The sequence below is a fragment of the Lampetra planeri genome, chromosome 37 (assembly GCF_965212315.1).
Source record: "Lampetra planeri chromosome 37, kcLamPlan1.2.h2, whole genome shotgun sequence".
NCBI classification, from domain to species: Eukaryota; Metazoa; Chordata; class Hyperoartia; order Petromyzontiformes; family Petromyzontidae; genus Lampetra; species Lampetra planeri.
Window position 1 is genome coordinate 8,563,520 of NC_136143.1, and position 20,080 is coordinate 8,583,599.

General features: G+C 47.4%; 1 protein-coding gene across 4 annotated transcripts in view; it reads right to left on the reverse strand.

Annotated features, from left to right (window-relative positions):
* The window catches only part of HPS4 (HPS4 biogenesis of lysosomal organelles complex 3 subunit 2), a 56,256-nt gene that overhangs the window by 18,317 nt on the left and 17,859 nt on the right, over positions 1-20,080 (reverse strand). For all 4 annotated transcript variants that reach the window (XM_078612000.1, XM_078611999.1, XM_078612001.1 and 1 more), the window contains 3 exons: positions 8,928-10,047; positions 8,698-8,830; positions 6,478-6,537 (listed from right to left, as the gene is read on the reverse strand). In XM_078612000.1, the coding sequence (XP_078468126.1) occupies positions 6,478-6,537; positions 8,698-8,830; positions 8,928-10,047 (1,313 nt within the window). The remainder of the gene's footprint in view (positions 1-6,477; positions 6,538-8,697; positions 8,831-8,927; positions 10,048-20,080) is intronic.

Genomic DNA, 20,080 nt, shown 5'->3' on the forward strand with positions numbered 1-20,080 from the left:
AGATTTTTCGTAGACGGTGGGGAACTCTAAGCAGTTTCTTTCACACAAGTCCTCCTTTGAGTGGCAAGAATGCAGTTGTCTGCACTCAAGCCTCAACCCCATAAACTCTAGAATCCACAGCCAAGACCACAAACAATGTATCACATTTCACAATAATTAATAAATAAAGCAACTTGGTACGTTTGACAGTAAAGCTTCAACGTATGAATTTTCACGAGGGAGGCATCATCCCGTTGGTCATGGTGTGGCTTTGATGGTTTTATCGTGCTGTAGCGAAACCAGACGTGATGGGTTCATGCCTGCCATGCCTTCCGTATCGGCAGAATGGTGTTACCTGCCAGCCAATCAAGGGGGAAACTGCTTTTGTGTACCACGGGCTGCGGCATGCCATCGCGCATTCGTCATAGGATTAGACAGCTGACAGGGTTAATTCCACGTCCCATAATACCACACTGCCGTCTCAGCCCACCGACAACGCTCATTTCAGCGATTAAATATTAAAGTGGCGCGATGCGGTGATCTAACATCGGGATGGCGCGGGGATAATGGTGACCCTGCATGGAGAAGCACACGGATGATCGACGTCCATCTGCTCTTGCCCAACAAAATGGCTTCCAGAATTAAATTCTCAAGGCTGACTGCCCGGGGCGCAAGAGGACGCAAATGCTCAGGATGAGTGGCTTGAACTTCGCGCAGGAGGGAGACCTCAGTTGCAGGTCGCTTTTGAAATTGTCGTAAAAATGTATGATTGACATTGCCGTGAGGTATGTAAGGCTCAACTGAAGAATGAGGATTCCCTTATGTGTCAGGATTGTGAGATAAATACAACGATAATTGGCGCGCGATAAGTCGAACAATACTGATTCTTATTAATCAACACATTTTTCCTAATATTTAATTTGTGAACTGTATTTTGAGCGTTGATATTTTTGTTTCAAAAGTTTATTTTATTTGAAATTAAATAGTTGTCTGAATATGCTTTCACACACTTCTGAAAAAGTGACTCGATATCCATTCATCATGTCTGGGCCACACAAGACATCATGAGTCGTGACGTAGCCAACATGGTGGCATGTGGCGTGGTACCAACGAGGCTCGATTATTGCAACTCTATGGGATGTCTGGCAAATACATTACCAAGCTGCAGCGTGTACAAAATTCTCTGACACGTGTCATGATGGGTACTGCAAGATTCGACGATGTCCGTGCAGTGCTTGCCGAGCTGAGATTGGCTTCCGGTTGCCAAACAAATACATAAGGTCGCACTCACTAAACACAAAGTGCTTCCCACAAAGGACCCACAACACCTTGCTGATCTCGTCAAGGAGTTAAAACCATCACGCGAACTTCGGCCATCCTCGCAGAGGCTTTTGGCAAGCCATCGAACAAAGATGCACACTGCGTCGTGCGCTATCAGATGCGCTCCACCGGCCGTCTGGAATGCTCTTAATTCCGATATTAGGAAGCCACTAGAGCTATGCAATTTGAAATTTGGATTGAAAACTAATTTCTTTATAACATATTTTTGTTTAGTTTGTTATCCTTGCCCTGCACCTCCGATTAGCACGGTTGGTTATGTACGTTGCGAATTAAGCTCAACATACAAACATATAAGATCTCGCCAAATTTAAAAGTGCAAGAGCACAGGCGCTACGATGCAGCCGTCTTTCAAATGACCCATGCTCCTGAGATTAAAGGGCAGGATTGCGTGTCAAATGGTGTCTCCTGCTACAGATCAAAACAGACACCACTTAGTGTAATAATACGGAGAGTAAGCCTCTGCTGCTTTGATGCTCATGTCTTCGGAATACCTGACAGAAGATTCCCCAAGGTCAAAGCAGTCAGTGGAATCGGAGGCACGGATGGCGGTGTAGCCCACCATGCAGGCAGCAAGACCTTTTTTAGGATCATTTCAGAATTCCATGCCCATGTGACTATTGACAAGCTGGTGTCTATATTGTCCCAGGTTACGTTGATAAAGGGCAGTGTAAAAAAAAATACAACAGGCCGTCATGCCTGTCCGTTGCACGGGCCAATTCCTCCAACTCTCTGAGTTTAACAGGAAGTAAAAAAAAAGGAAACAGGAGCCATTTTACAGCTTGAAATGTACATTCACAGCAGCGTGGGACCTGAGTTAGAGAACATGAGAGGGGAAACTTGCATCTCCTTTGAAAATAATCAAAACTGAGGCGTGTTAAATTCTGATCTCCCTGCAGCTCGTAATGAGCGAGGTGCAGAAAGAGCTTCAAGTGTTTGAAGTGTATGTCTCTAAAGTTCTGGATTTACAGATTTGAATTAGAGTGTAATAAAAATAGCATATCTTGCCTTCGCTTTCCAATACGGACTGTAGAATTCAACATCTTAACCCAGGTACGCCCACTCTGTGAATCTCGTCAAGTACCACAGTAAACAATCTCCATCACCTCCAATGGTTAGAAAAGGATAACCAAATCCCGGAGCTCCATTGTGTTGAATCACACACACGATACTTCTGGTATCGTCACTACAATCTAACTCATTTTGAGTCACAAATGGGCCCGAAGCTCAGTCTGCCCTCTAAATGCGTTTCAATGTCGTCTTGTGAAAAAGTTGCTTTTTGTTCGCAGGGATTTCCACTGTCAGCCTCCAAATCACGTTTAAACGGATGTGTGGATGCTTTAGAGCACACAGAGAGCAGGATTTCCCCCCCCTATTCTGGTTGGACTGACAAATACAGAAGGCTGTTTAAAAGACAAAGTGAAGCCACCCCACAACTCTCCTGGATCAATCATCCTGTCTTGATAAATGCTGACGACGACATTGATCCGGTTTACTATCATGCATGGGATGGAGATAGGGCAGAGGGATTCCTTCCCTACCCCGGCAAATGTCAATCTTGTTGTAAAGTGGGACGAGGCGAGGATGGCAGAGGTGCGTGCCTTATCCCCCCCGGCATCGCAGCCAACGAGCCAGTCAAAGTTCAACAAAGGAGGCAATCCTGAAATGTTAATCATGCCTTAACATCATTCAAGAGGAGTGAGATAACGAGGGAGATCGATGCAGTATTAGCACGCCAAATCAACACGACTCAATAAGCACCAATGAGTAAGCTCTTGCATTGTTACGACTGGGCAGGCACTAGACCTATCTGCATCCTACGGTGATTCAACCAACTTCTTCTCCGCAACAATGTGGCTGTTAAAACCGATGCCCCCATGTCACTTTGGTGGGCCGGTAGAGAGCACCCTCTAATTATACACCCAGGAGTGTGTCAATTTGTGCATCTGTATATAACCGTCAGTGTCTCGGGGTGCGCATGTCACCTTTTTAGAGAATCTTGTGCCAATGCGTCCCCGTATGTGCGTCGGTGTGCCTGTGCTCGCTAACAGCACTTGTCCTCCACAGTCTATGGAGGCGAGATGGGTGGTCTTTTTCTTTGTGTGTCAGTATACATGTGTATGGCACAGTGGGGAGCAGTAGTTTAGTGGTCAGTGTGCTGCGCTACAAACCCAGTGTCCCGACTTTGAGTTGCCACTCATGGCTAACACCAGTGACAAATATCGGAGCCGGTCTTGGGCCTCCCCTAGGTTGACTCTGCCTCAAGTGAGAACATAGTGCGGTGTGCAAACATAGCCACGCAGAAGACAAAGGTGGCCAGGCATGGTGCTGGTCACCCACCCTCTTTGTGTGTTGTGCCAGCCTTCATAAATGATTGCAAACTGCACTTGCCCCAAGTCTGCTCAAGGCTATATGGGGGATCACTAGCACAGAGGGGAGTACAGGTGGTGAATCTGCCAGCCATCTCAGTCAGTAAAACCATAACACTTGATTCTGTCATGTGACTTCCTGCCAGCCAGCAACAGTTCACGTGGCCTCGGCATGCACCTGAGCTGGCAAGGCGCCGTAGTGACGTCACCAATACTTAGTGGCAAACGGAAGTTGTTGTTGTGCATGTCACTTGCTACAGGTCATTTTCTGTGTTTGCATCTTAATGTCACCTTGTCCAAGCACAATACATTTTAATGCCATCCTATAAACAGGACAATTCAACCCTTATTAGACCTTCGACAAATGCTCCTGCACGCTTCATGTTTAACAAATCCTATTAGTCAACAACGGGAAGCTCCTACCACTGCCAATGATTCCCCTGCACCGAATGCTAATCCACGCCTTCCACCAACACCTTCTCATTGGTCGAGATATGGACAGCCATTGTTTATTATAATCGGGGCTTCTGCATGAATTTATCCACATAGGGGTTTGTCCAACGGAAATATGTATTTATTTCTAATAAATTAACTTGAATGAAACCTCACGAATTCCAACTCTCACTCTTCAAATCTATAAACGACTTATAACGATATTTGAAGATTAAATAAGGCATTTATGATGTAGCGGCCTAAAGATGAATGATAACATCTGGGGCAAGCTGAGAATAATTTGCATTATTTCAATCAACTTCACTACGCTTTACCGTTTCTTTTGCACCGCTGATGTAATTTCGGTGCTGAAATATTACCAACTCAACGCGAATAATAAAGTATAATTTAATGTTACTATTTATATTCAGCTTTGAGGATTTTCTCCTGACCTTGTGCATAAAGATATTAAGGAATACTGCTGTGCGTAATGACGTTCATTAATATTTTAACGGAAAAGCACATGGGTCTTCCATTGTCATAATGGTGGCATTTATAACACATCCACGGTTAAGTGAGAGCTATTGTCTTAACTATATTAACGTCTTGCATTATGCGCAAAGACAGAAAGATGTACGGTTTAAATTCCATGTGAAAATGTAGCATACTGCACTGCAATGGTGTGCACAATGAGAAGCTATTGTTGATTATTCGGAATCTTGTTTTGTTGGGATTTAATTCAAACACCCACACACAGCTCTGCACAAGGCATGTGCAAGCACAACACAAAGACACACATGCAGCCTACGCAGGCTGTTGGGGCAAGTGCTGTTAGGGAGAAGCACCTATGAAGGCCGGCTCAGTCAACGAAGGGTCAGTGGGGCCAGAACCATTCCTGGCCACATTCGTCTCCCCAGTACCGATGCTTACACATCATACCAGATACCCATTTGAGGCTGAGTCTACCTAGGGGAGGCCCAGAATCGGTTTAGATAATCACCACTTAGCCATAGCCAGAAATCGAACTCGGGCCGCCTGATTTGTAAAGAAGTGCGCTAGCCACTACGCACACGTGCACCCACAACACACACAAGTTATGTGTATGTATGTAAATGTTTGTGTGTGCATATGCATGCACACACAAACACTAATCCATGGGCACTTTTTATTCATAAATTTTTCAAATGAAGACCACCATAAAGGCATGTTCTGCAGCTTACAAAAATGTGCATCTATCTAACACTCACACATAACGTTGGGAAAAATATAATTTTAAAATATATATATCGGGCGAGGGTGGGAATCAAACCGCTGACCGTGCACAAGCTGATGCAATCACAAATCGGCTCACCAGCAGGTAGCCCATAAAGTCACGTGCACAGACAGAACGGCAGACACTAAGAGCCAGACACATCACAGTTCTCCCGCCCAGCAAAGGCGACAGTGTAATTAAAGTAGTCTGGCTTGAACGCAGTGACAGGAGCTCAATAGCCCATTGATGGGTTGTGATAAAACATCCACAACTCGGATAAGGGGACCACGGCGGCGCTCTCCCCAATGCACACACACCGTTCATTTCGGAGCGCGCTCATTACCCAACACTTTCATTCCAGACCGCTCGTATTTTCAATTATTTTCCTTGTTACAATTTTTTATCGCGCTTTTTATTTCTCAAGGAGGCGCGCGTTGGATGTATTGTGTTTTCTGAACCGCAATTGGTTATCTTAATATTGTAATTTATACACTCGCAGTGTGTGCGCGCGTGACAATGCGTGCGTATAAATATGGGCACACGCACACAAAAAGACAAAGTCCCTATATTAATATTGGCGACACTGATGATTTGCGTTGCGAGTCACCACATGTAGTGAATGTGTGAATAAATACAGCAATTCCATGTTTTTGCACAGACAAGGTGTTTACACAAATGTACACGCACACTAAAAATGTGTGTGTGTATATATATAAAAGCATAAACTATACCGATGGTGGAATTAAGCTGCTGTTACCTGTAAAGGGGTCTGTATAAAAACATTTTAAAGCAATAGAAGCTGCCATTAGCTTGTGTTGATAGCTACGTAATGTGAACAGACTTCCTTCCTGTACAATAACAGTTAACAGATGAGTCACCCATGGTCATTTTGAGTGCATGCACACATGAAGGAGCTGGCACAATTAACGCGTTGAATTTCAGACCTTGGTATTTTATTCTCACAAATAATTATTATTTGTTTTCATATTTCGTTTATCCTACGATGTTGCAGGTCCTGATCTGGTCTATTTTACTGTCACCTGGATCTATCATTTACGTAGGTCCTGATCTGGTCTCTTTTGCCATCACTCATTCATTCACACTGACCGTGCGTGTGGCTGTCACGGAGAATATCCGGCGTTGTCAGTGCCAGAACCCTCTTGCTACCTGCAGCGGGGAAGACAACACAGGGACCAGTCACATCCATGCACAGTCAGAAGCCAGAGGGCACCTCCAGAGACCACATGACGGGCAAGCTAGTCCAAGCAGTGCTCTTCAACAGAGGCTGCCTCCTGTTGATTTACACAAGGAGGCTACAAATAATACATTAAAACAATTCAACATCTCCATCTTACACCATTTTATAACTAAAACAGTATCCATGAGCCCAACATTTTCCGAAAACATTTTAGGCTAATACAAATGTTTGCCTGTGTATGCGTTTGCCATGACTCTGGGCCATGACTCGAAACGAAAACCAATCAAGGCACAGCATTGGCAGGGGCGCCAAAAGCACAAATCAAACGCCCTAACCGCTCGAAGCGTTAACACTGCTTCATCATCTAAACAATACGGCAAATCGTTTCCGACAATGCAGACATGGCAAGAAAACGTTAATCAGCCAACCTTTAAAGTTCGTGGCTCACCATTGGCGCAAAATAAAATGTCCATCTGTAAGTCGCACGCAATCGCGGCACTCTCTCGTGACTATCGTAGAAAACTTCCGAGGGAAGATCGCCCTATGCTTGGCGGAGACTGTACGCAACACGCCAGCGTCCTGTACTGTGTTCTCCTTCGCAGTTTGGACTGTCTTTGCACAGCCCCTTTGTCAATTCACTGCTGGATCAAGGCCTCCCGTGGGGGTTGTTTGACCATACCTCACCATGCTGGCGAGTGTAAGTTTGTGAAGCGGAGGCGATGGGGGGGGGGGAATCGAGGATCAATACATATATCACACGCCATGACCTGGAATCAAACTCACGTCGCCAGATCCGTAGCACAATGCACTAACCGTCGTACCAAAACGCTCATTCGTTCCAGTTGACTATCCATGACACCGATAAGGCCCGTTGCGGGAGCAGCAAAGACAAAGGTACACGTACACAAAGGCTGCGACCCCACTCTTAGCACCCCTGCCCACTCTCCAGGAGTCAAGTGCCGTTGGCAAGCACCCGTTCTTCCCACCGCGTGCGAGTCAACCAATTGAACCCGGGTCACCGAGGCTGATTTGTACCGATCAATGATACGTCGTTGGTTGAGAGGGGCGCCAGGTTTATAAGCGCGCTCTATTCTCTGACACTGGGTATTGATGGCAATGGGAGCCTTAATATTTAACAAAGAACATCATTGGATTGGGAACTTAATTTTTTTTTACCCGGGCTGTGACAACAATCGGTTTCCGGTTCATTAACTTGAGCACTGACGATAATCAATGTCCCGTTTTGTAAACATTACTGGTAAATGGTGCTGTATTCTCTTTAACACTGTAACCTGGGACTTATCTTGAATAGAGTAATCGATGCCCTGTTGTTTAATATGGGCATCAGTGCAAGCGATTGTTTTTACCACAGCAATGATAGCAACAGCTTCATTTTCAAGGTGAAAGTCAAAAGGCTATGCTGAGGGTTTTGTTTACTGTTGACGCTTACGACTAATCTGGGGATAGAATCACATTCACTGGAATTAAACTGCACGGGGAGGAGTCAAATCGTGGTTTGCTAGGATCACAGAGTAACGGAGCCCACACACATGTACAACATACAAAGACAGGTTGACCATTTAACACTGCAGGCTTGCTGCAGGCATGCTGCAGCACCTGGTTAAGTGAGGCCAGTGAGGAGTGTCACACACAATTGGCCACCCACACCAGGTAAAACGCTTTATTGTCGAGTTTATCTCAGATGTGTAGGATTGAACAACACGCTAATTTCTACTCACGTCCAGAAATATAACCCAAACACCTTTTGTATAGCCTACAGACAATGTTAGGGAGGGGGGAAGGGGGAGCAGCAGGTGTTGTTAGTGAGCAACTGTGAAGGCCAGCACGATGGTGCACAATGGGGTGGTGTGGCCAGGACTACGCCCAGCTGTCTTTATCTTCTCAGTGATGCTATTTACACACTGCACAAGGAACTTGTTTTATGGTTGCATTGGCCTAGGGAAGGCCCACGACGGACTGGTTGGCATATCACTCATCGCTGATGTTCGCCATGGCCGGAGATTGAAGCCACGTCATCGGGCCCACGATGCAGTGCACTAACCACGACACCACCGCTTCCCAAAGTGCACACAGACACATGCACACACATGAACACACAGCACACATACCTTGCAGCGAGCGGAGAACGCGGTCGTAGCAGAGGAAACTGTAACTGTGTTTGCGCTGGTCTGATGGGGTCTGTGCGAACACCTCCTTCAGATGCACATCCAGGCCGTTGAGCGATGCGAGGTTGGAAGTGAACTGGGCATAGCGCACACACGCACAACAGGTGTGGGATGAACTCTACTCACAGGGCAGCATTTATTCCAAGGCCCCGTGTGTTGCGGCGCACACCCACCAGTTCATCCTGGGCAGAGCCGTCGTTCCGCAGCGCATCCTCTGCCAGCAGCACCAGAGTGATCTCGGGCTTGGCCTGCACGTACAGCGCCAGCCGCACAAACCCGCGCGGCGCCTGCGCCGGGAACTCACGCGAGCGAACGCTCTCCTCCCCGCGAGCTCCTCCACCACTCTCGACCTCCGATGGCGACGACGACGAGAATGACGGCAGCGACGCTGATGGCGATGGCGAGGGGAGGCTGGAGTCAGACTCGCTCGCCGCACTCACAAAGCGTGCCTGGTCCTCGCCTTGGTCTGCGTAGGGAGAGACGGGCGCTCGCTTGGGCAGAGCGAGGCGCGAAACCCCCGCTGCTCCCGCTCGAGAACCGATGCTGGCAGCTGCCCCTCGCCCGCTGCTGCGATTATGCGAGGTTAAAGGTTGCAGCTTAGGTGAAGTCTCCGCGGAATCCAGGAGCATCGGTGCGTCGGAGTCCAGGTGCTGCCTGCCTTCGGACGGCATGACCCCACTAACCTCGTCACTACACTGCGGCTGGCCTCCGCTTCTTGTCTCGATGCTGGGAGCAACATCACCGCTCACGCCGCCTTCAGAGCTTCCAACCTCCTTATTGCTTCGCTCTTCCTCGTGACCTGTGGCATCTCGGTGGCATACCACCTCTGCCACAACTCCACTACTTTTGTGCCATCCCAAGGCACCCAATGCCTTCCCCTCTTCGTGACTCCTGTCTCCGTCATGACCTCCAGGAGTCGCAGGCCCTTGGTCTCCCCGCGTGCACGCCCTCGCGTTGGTGCTAGTGGCGGCCTCCTCTGCCTCGGAGATGCTCTCCAGGGTGTCGGCCGTGGTCACGCTCGCCTCCGAGGCCTGGAACTCCGACACGGCGTTGGTGAGGTCGGCCTTCCACCGCCCGAGCGGGCTGCCAAGGCTGTCTGCGAGCAGCGGTTGGAAGAGGAGGGCTCCGCAGCCCGGGACACGGCGCCTGGTGCACTTGGAGCCGGAGCTGCCCTCATCCGAGCTGGAGTTGTCGGATTCCGTGTCCGTGGTGTCGGAAAGGGTGACGGATAGGCGAGGGCGGCCATCGGCACCGCAGGTTCTGCTGACGAGGTCGGACCCTGTGCTGCTGAACCTGCGACCACCGGAGCACACCTCCAATTAGCACGGTCGGTGACGTATGGTACGAAAAAAGCTGTAAAAACTAAAACTATTTTTATTTTACCAGGTAAGCTATATTGCTCTTTATCAGAAGCGACCTGGCCACAAATGATAGCTCAAAGAAGTGGCTTATCACGTGGAAATGTATAGCAGCCAAATATTCTAAACGCACATCTCTAAATGTGGAGTGAAAAAAGCTTTCGTAACTGCAGGGATTCATATTCTTGGTTCTTTGGTGTGGTTTTCACACCTGATGATGATTGCTTGTGTTGCCATGGAAACGTCGTGAGAATTTAATTGGTTTATTTTTATTATTTCCCTTCTACGTGACTTTACCGAAAGAACCAAGAATATGACTCAAAATACATGTTTCTAAATGTGGAAGGAAAAACCGCAGGACCTGCAGAAAAGTCCACGCGACTACAGGGAGAGAGACATGCAAACTCCAAATATACAGGCGTCAGGGTAGGGATCGAACAGCGAGTTAGCATTCCGTCACCGTGGCGTCCAGGTCAACATACATATATTTCAACGTACATACAGTCCAGGGTGTTATATCAGCAGGTGATGCTATCCAGCCCAGTGAACCTGCGACAGCAGCGAACAGCATGGGGGCAGTGAAGCTCAAAACCTAATGACTTGGGCCAATAATGAACACGACTTGGGCTACTTTACCACATTTCTACGGTGGCTGTGCAAAAGCTCCCTCCAGCCGTGCGAGCACATTGACCCCATGTACTTTACACTTCCTCTGAACAACGCGGCGTCGGCAATCCTGGCACAAAAACAAATCCCCGTGTTCGATTTTCCCTTTTGCCCTCGCCTAACAGGTAGATGGGGCAGCTCAAGGCCGTATTGGCGAAAAAGGAATAGTTTGAAATTAGTTTTCATTGCATTGACGGGAATCACCCTAATTATGGCAGAGCAAGTTATTTTATCTACACTCCTGTTGAATGAGTAGATTTGTAAACATGCGTGAGGATACATTTCGTTTGAAATCATGTGAGGCTCTCTGTGTTGTATGGACTCGCGGGGATGAACACGTGCTTCCTTTATGGAAATGTACAGTCACAAGGAAATAATTAATTCCCGTTCTAACACTTCAAACGGCACCTCTTAGCCGAAAATTAATGCAGTGAAAATTGTACGCGTAGCACTAACAGCATTCCCATGTTTAATAAGATGATTTTTTTTTTCAACCTGACACAAACTCGTTACGTGTTGATGTGAAGCATCATGGGTAAAAGAAAATATAAGCAGAGCTACACTCTTTCCCTTGATATATAAATACAAATAATGTTTTAGTCCATCGGCCGATTAGCATTCCACACCAATATTATGATTTAAAGCCGTTCCACTTCACGTCATAATAGCATATATATATGCATGTGATACTACAAAAAAAAGGCAATTTACCATGTGAATAAAACGCATGAAAATGAAAATAAAGGCTAAACTAGTGCTAAATCTAGCATGAAATTAAATTATCGTAGTCGACCGTACATCTCTCTGCTGTTGGCCAAGACGGTTTTTCCTGTTCAATAAAAATAACTTTTTTGCATTCATTTTAATCAACCGGCGGGTGCAGAACCACTGGAGCAGAAACAATTTATTTATGGATATTTTATGTGCAGGTATGTTCATTCAAATGCAACCATTGGGTGGGGGGTAAAGCTAGTTTTTAATACAGCCTCCAAATAATGAGTGGGATGGCTGCTGTATAGAGCAGTCGAACACACAAGTTCAACGCTAGTCAGTCGGGGCGTATAGATTCATAAAGAGCAAGAAATGCTCACACTCATGGTACATGCGCGTAATTGTGTGCAAGAACTGCATACACTTTTACGCAAAATGTTATGAAACCGATAAGAAAATGTTACACCTGGGCTATTTATTGAAGGGAACAAGACAGAACCAGACAGAACATATTAGACAAACAATATAAAGGAGACTGTCAAAACAAAACGAAAAAAGATAATCGGTTGGAAATTTAAAAAATTCCCATGTGACCACGGCCCCCCTCCCACCTCCAGTCGTGACAATTCATCCAATCGCGGTGGGGATGAACTCGTCACATGGCTACTCTCAATCAAGCAGGGCGTCACTAAGCGATGGCTGCCAATAGGTGTGAAATCGGTCAATGGTATTCATAGTGCTTTCATTGCTAAGAATGCTTTAAAGATCAACGATGCCGCACCTACCCCGGGGGGCCCCTTATCGCAATCTGCTAAGATTTACAAGTGTCACAGAGGCCGTCTACCCTACAGGCACGTGCCACAGAGCCAGTTTCAATGGAGTATGTGGTGCGAGGCCTGCTGCTGCTGATCAGTAATTTCTAACTGGTAACTGCCAAAGCATGCAGTACGTTATTGAAGTCGATGACAAAGACTCCGCGCCATTATTTTCGAGAGTAGGCCACTGCATGCCATTGCAACAGCCTAAACTCCATATATTTCTAAATGACACACGGCGGAATTACAAAATTTGAATAGACGAATTGCATCAATTGAATGACAATCAGCCCAGTGTCACTGCATTCTGCAATCACTGGAGAGTCGCGAGGGTATCTGGATACTAGAGTGATTGCACCAAGAAATCCAGAATATTTATCTTAACGGGCGCTCACATGCATGCAAGTCAGAGATTGGAAGACAAAGAAAATATAATCACTCGACAAAATATTTTTGGAAAAAATGCCAAAAAAAATCTAAAAACTAAAATCACTACTATGCCCCTAAATAACTGCACCGTAGCCTCCGGGAAGTATGCATGTGGCTAATCCCGCACGGAATATCTGGCTGCTTGGGAAGGGGCCCGATGTGATGGATAACATCGTCATTACGGTTAAGGATGAGGTGCCGGGGGCACGCTGATCCACAGGCTGCGGTGGGGTGGGGGACGAGGTGCGAGCAGTCGCCTTGGTCAATAGGCAAGTCGTGTTAAATGGCAACAGTGCAGGTCACGGATAACCTGGCAAACGCAGAGGTCAAACCTGCCATTTCAATGCCCTCCGAGGACACGCCACTGCTAACGCTTCAGTGTGCCAAATTAACTCATTTATAACGTTTCCTTATCCATACAAAAGCCTGTTTAAAATTCCTTTGTGAAACGTGACTCTGAATGAGCACGATGAATGGCAGAGCTCTCCGCGTGGTCTCTGTAGGTGGCACGTCGCCGCAGATAGACCCAAACTAATTTTCATCGTCAAACGCGAGGACAATGCGCGGGTATGCAACTCGCGAATTGTGCTCGTGCAGATAATGAACGCTGGGCGCCGTGGCCGTGCGGAGCGAGAATTCTCATCACCACCACGCACGGTTGGAGGGCGGCTGCTTCCACTCCACCCCATCTGGCAGTGCACACGCGGGTGCCTTCAGCACTGCCGATTGAAACGGAAACACAGAAATGTACACCGCGATCACCTTCAGGCACCGCTGAATGCAGATTCTATTTAAATTCAAAACACTAATTGACTACCTTTTTGAAACGCTGCGCTGCGCGGTCCCAGCAAGTAGGACCGGCCAAATGCGCAAGCCGCTATTTGGCGTGGAGCTAGTTGCACTGTGTGCCTGGGGTATCACTCATTAACGTGGAGACGACTGGGAGGCTTCAGAATAGAGGGCACGTTTCAAAGTGCAATGTACATGACACAATGGGCGCATTCGTGTAGGTGGGGAGTGGTAGTGTAGTGGTTCGTGCACTGCACTAGGAACCCGGTGACCCGAGTTCGATTCCTGCTCACGGCCACTAACACCAGTGGCAATTATCTGAAGTGGTACTGGGTCTCCCCTAGGTCGACTCAGCCTCAAATGAGTACCTGGTGCGGTGTGTAAACATCACCACTAGGGAGACACAGGCGGCCGGGCGTGGTGCTGGCCACCCACCCCCTCGTGTGCCGTTGGCGGCCTTCATAGGTCTTCGCGAACAGCACTTGCCCCAACCGTCTGTTAAGGCTATACCGGGAATCTTTGTCTTTGTTCTGCATGCATGTAAACGGTGCAGTGTGCCAAGTGGGGTGTAGCACGCAAGCAGATGCTGCATCCTTCAATCTGTGCGAAGGGTACGAGTAACAGGCTTTCGCGCTCAACATTATGATTCATAATAGATTGTTTGGGTCAGATCGCGTAAATAAAATGTGTGTCATAGACCCTCCTCCACCTGACACAGCCAATGAATAAAGTGGTCACGTGAACAAACGTACCAATTTATTACTGCTTCAACAGTAGCACGTTTTGCTGATAGTTACAACCAAGAGCAGAGGTTTGCAGTGTGCAGGAGCAGGCATGGTGTGCAACATGTGCCGTCTAAGGGGAGAGGTTCCAGTAGCTATGGTCCACCGTGTTGTGTTGTGTGTGAAGTAGCGAGTGCACAGGGTGCAGTGCGTTCAAAGTGTTAGAATTCAGCGGGCACCGTGCGGTGTTATTCCTCTTCTTCAGCCTCCCCTCCCTCCCTTGCCGTTTCTCGCCAGGCGGCTCTTTCCATCGCACTCCCCTCTCCTTAATTTATAATTCTGTCTTCATCTCCGAAAATAGCGCTGGCACCAACAAAACTGGGCCACCAACACGATCAAGCCACTGCCTCCTGAATAATAAATACTTGCAAGCGTCACGTTGCAGCCCAACGCAGACAAATCGCTGCACAAGCCGAACTCAATAGCAAAAACACAAAAGGTAGGTCAGCGAACGCGTTCTCATTTGATAAACACAACATAGTTTTGTGCAAACCGATGACATTTGGTGAAATTGCTTGACCTGGTCGTTCTGCACTCGGCTTTCCGTGACTGCGGCGAGTGCCACGTTTCAATGATGGGTTGGGTCTAAGATTTGCGGCAGATTGCAAACATAAGCTTTATTTACACGCGACGCCGTATTTGTAAGATTCTTCGAGGCCTTTTCTCAGAACGCAGACACTGGGGTCGCGCCCCACGCTCCCCTCGTTCAAGATTCTGTGCCGAGCATCGACTGGTCCGTTCAAAACTGGCTCGGGTCTCTCTCCTAAACCACGGAGCCTGACGACGAAATAAAAACGACCCTTCACCCACAAAGACACACATCCACCTTCACTTTGTACCTGCCAAATTAATTACCTCCTTCCGCTCCGTCACCACATAGCAGACAAACATTTTCACTTTGTTCTTTTGTTGTTACATTTTTTGTTGCTTTGCTCTGGGAATAATTTTCAAAACAAAGATTCAGGACTGGAAACTTTGATCACATTGGCAGGGAGTAGCTCCAGACGACGATGCAACAGGGGCCTCCTGCCATATCTATTTACCAGACCTTTGATTACCTACACAAATTACACATTTTCTTGGTTCTTTCGGTAAAGTCATGTAGAAGGGAAGTAATAAAATAAAAATAAAACATAATAAAATAATTCTCACGACGTTTCGGCCACAACGCAAGCAGCCGTCCTCAGGTGAAGACCAGGTCTGTCGGGGAGACAGCGTCTGAAATTCCCTTCTACGTGACTTAACCGAAAGAACCAAGATGAATCCCTGCAGTCACGAAAGCTTTAAATCGAAAAATTATACATTGTCCTCAGCTGCTCAAGACACATCATAGTTTGTACTCCCATCTCTGGCCAAGCTTTTAATACCGACAGCCAGTCACATTTATCATCAATTGTAATTTGGTTTCAAATGTTTGCAGGGTAAGGTGCCTTATATTTTATCTGGCACGATTTCGATCGCAGTGCTGCACGCAGCTTAGAAATGTCACCCCATGTATTACGATCTGGCTTGGGGGACAAATGGTAACTAATACCTTGGCCACTGGACCAGTTCCATGGCGTGAACCTTATAATTCCGGTCAACAATTTTTGCAAAGATCTGCAAAGAAATATCAAGCACGCCCCCTTCTGCTGGGACTATTGCCAACTGTGCATTTTTATATGGAACGACTGGTGGCGCAATGGTAAGCACATTATACTATGAACCCAGCCATCTAAGTTCGACACCTGACTATAATTAACAACAGAGGCCAGGGATATTTAACGGGCCCCGAGCTCTCCCGCCCCCGCCGCACCCTTCACCAATCCGCACTGACGGGCATGGTGAAGTATGGTCAAACAAACCCCGAGGCCAATACAGTGAGACCCTCAGCCAGCAGTGAATTGACAAGAGCTCTGTAAAAATTATTACTCCAATGCTACAAGTACATCGTCAGTAACGTTGCAATAATAACAGCAATAAAAAAATATACGTATTTTCCAAGCAGAAGGAGCCCGCTTTAGCTTCATTATTCCTTAAGCATCGGATATTACGGGAGGAAACGTCGATATCATCCTTTTTTGTTGTTGCTTAATCCCTTTTAAGTTGGATATGTGGTTTGTTTGGCTTGAGGGATAAGAGGCAATGGTGCATGCTGGGCTGCAATAATTACAAGTGCATGGGATTTGAAGGACACCAGCCGCCGCGTTTCGACGACGACGATGCGTGTCGCCGTTAATGCTGCCTCATCGCGCTCCGTCGCGCCCTCGCTGGGTTTACATTGCGAGGGACGTTACGTGGGATGACGGATGCACGGCCCCGGCGAGCCGCCTGACCCATATTCATCCGAGCTATGCGGAGCAAAGGCATCCCGTGTAGCCTCAACGGACTGTCGGGGCAAGTGCCGTTAGGGAGCACCTATGAAGGGCGGCACGGCACACGGAGGGGGTGGGTGGCCAGCACCCACGCCCGGCCGCCTTTGTCTCCCTCGTGGCGACGTTTACCACACCCCACCAGGTACTCATTCGAGGCTGAGTCGACCTAGGGGAGACCCAGGACCGCTTCAGATAATCGTCACTGGTGTCTACCGTGAGCGGGAATCGAACTCGGGTCGCCCGGGTCAGTAGTGCAGCGGCGCTAACCACTTATGCACAGACGTACGCAACATAAGCTGCTGTGCACAAAGAGAGGGATCCCCCGTATAGCCTTCACCAGACTGTTGAGGCAATTGCTGTTCAGCGAGCACCTATGAAGGCTGGCTTGGTGTACAAGGGGGTGGGGGTTGGGAGTGGCCAAAACCACACCCGGGCCACCGTTTGTCTCCCTAATGCTATTGTTTACACAGCGCACAAAGTACTCAATTAAGGCTGAGTGAGGCTAGGAAGGCCCAGGACCGGTTCAAATATTCGCCACTTGTTATTGCTCTTGAGCGGCTGTTGAACTCGTGTCTCCGGGGTTCGCAGCGCAGTGCGCTACCCACTGCACTACCACTCCTCCTGTGTACAACATGACAAAGATCCCCCATATAGACAAAACAAACTTTCGGGGCAAGTGCTGATAGCGAGCACCTATGAAGACTGGCATGGCACACGAGGGGGTGGGTGGCTAACGCCACGGCCGGCTGCCTTTGTAGACAAGTACTCACACATACACCCATACACATAATTTTACATGTAGATAGAATGGTTGGCACGCGATGGGGCCGCGCGCCACGCATAACTCGTGGCCCTTTCTCGTTACCGCTGACGATGACGCCACGCAGGGTGTGCCGCCGATATTTTAGGCCGAGTAAACCTCCTGGAGGTCTGACGATATTCACACAACAACATAAAATTGCATTTGTGTGCGCTCTGCCTGAAATGGCACCTGGGAGATTGGGATGGTAGCATGGAGCAACAACTGCCGTTCCACAGCGCTTCGTGCAATGGGATTCAGAATATACGGATTCGCACACGTACACACACCTGCACATAGTAAACGGAATTGTTGAAGCGCTCGCGACCGAGCGTGCAGGCTTAGGGGCAAATACCCTGGAGAACCATGACTCAGAACACACAATTGTAAAAACCCCATACCCGTTACAATTGGTCACGACAATTGGAGAAATAATATTCAAGTTGCAACAACCACTGACAACCCTCTGCCCCTAAAATTGCCCCCCAATAATATAAAGGCAATATATGCTCCATTATATGACATTCTGTTTAATAATGTCCATACTCTATGGCCTAATTATGGATATGCAGTATGGTGGTGTGTAATAGATCCCAATATATTAGTGTGCGCACACACACACATACACAATATATTACATGAAAACGAAAATGCACATACACAAAGCCAGAGCTCTATATTGTTGCCTGGCGAGAATTCCGGGGCAAGTGGTGTAGTAGATAATCTGGTGAATTCTGGTGGAGCACCCTCAGAGTGGTGTGACAAGCCCTGTGCACGTACAAATACCTCCGTCTCCACAGTGCAGATGCTAATCCGGTACACAATTTATACTGGAGTCGACTTGCGAGAGACATGGGCCACATTTAGATATCAATTTCCACTGGAATAAAACCTGGGGGTCGCTGAGCTCACAAGGAAGTGCTTGGACACAAAACAGCACCAACCATCTCCTTCAACAAGGCTTTGTCGAGCGAGCACCTGCGCTGACGTTCACGCACCATGCCTGGTAGTCATTTAAAGCCAAGTCAGATTATGGTTAGAGGCCAAGAGCAGCTTCAGACACTGCGCTCGTCATTGTCATTGTGCAGGAGCAGGAGACGGACCCAGGTGGTTGCGATTGTTACACTGTGTGCTAATCACTGCGCCACTGCTCCCCAAACGCACACACAGGATATTAGGGCCTCTCACACGGCGAGTTGCATCCAGAATGGAATTCTTAATTCGGTGGACATGTACACGCGGAGGTGTGATGGGCCCCTCCGAATCACGCCCCACAGTAAGTGATCTGCCACACATTTCAGGACTATTACCACAAAACCGTTTCGCTGCAACGAGCAGATTTCCCGCATCGTTGCTTCGACACTGCCAGCCCACGCTTCAGGCCTCAGGCGATCCATTTTAATAATTATTTTCTTTTTTAAATGTCTTACATGTGCTCTGCCACAGAAAAGAGGAAAAAAAGCATAATTTGAGCAGTATAATGAAATCAGGCATTCAGGTGAAGGCGTGATGAATTAAATTACTGTAATCGAAAAGTATAAAGCATTAAACAGAAAAAAAAGTTCATAAAGTTGACCAAATGTATCATACCAATTAACATTTTATTAAAGAAAATCATAATTGTCAGCGGGTGGCTCAGGAGGCTAATTATCCTGTGACGGCACAGACCTGTAAAATGTTGGGTTCTGGAACTCCGCTGGGACAAGGCTTGAACATTTCCCTTGTGGTCTGACAATTCTTGAAGTAGCGAGTTCCACGGTATCAGCCCAATCTCGGTTTACCTCCGAAGATGCCCATGATGAAAATTGGAATTTGCACTTGAGGTGTCAAGTAACGCTGCAACAGACGAAGTGTGGAAATAACCCATGGGCTCAGTGTAAGCGTAAAGAAAATTTTCTATCAAATTGTCATTATTTTGAAAAGAATGGGTTCATGCTGTAAACACTTGCCAAGATGAATGCATTTTTTTTACAGGCGAAAGCCCCACTCCCAAAACGAGCATGTTTATGAATAAAACTCAGTTGTGCAAGAGAAATTTGAACCTGCCAGATATTTTACTGGACCGCAATAAAACATTTCATTCGTGACACAATGATAACACTTAGGCTTCTTATAATCGAAAAGGGCTACAGGATTTTTTTTTATCACCAACCAAAATAACTAGGACCTCGGTTTCAGTTAAAAATACGGTGACCACCTACAAAGCAAAGCAATCCATTGAAATTGAACCGTGTACCGTTTTTGTTTGAGCTTGAGCAAAAGAGGGCACATGAGCTATCGAGGACAGAGGTGAGGAGAGCCCCCTACTGAGCCTGCAGTGAAGCTGCCATCATTTGAAAATTCAAACAAACTATTGAATGGTATTTCCCAGGAGGGCTATCACTGGCAGAGCCAGTGAGGGGTGGGGTGGCACGTGCCCCCCCCAATGATCCGATCGAAATTAGGGATTTCGATCGGATCATTGGGGTTTATTCGTAATAAATCGGCATTTTGTGACCGCCACTGCCACTGTGTAGAATATTATTACGTGCCAGGGACTCTATGAGATGATAGGACAATAGTCCGAGTCCATAATTGGCAATAAGTAACGGCAAAGCAGTTATAAGCGACTCACAGAATTGTG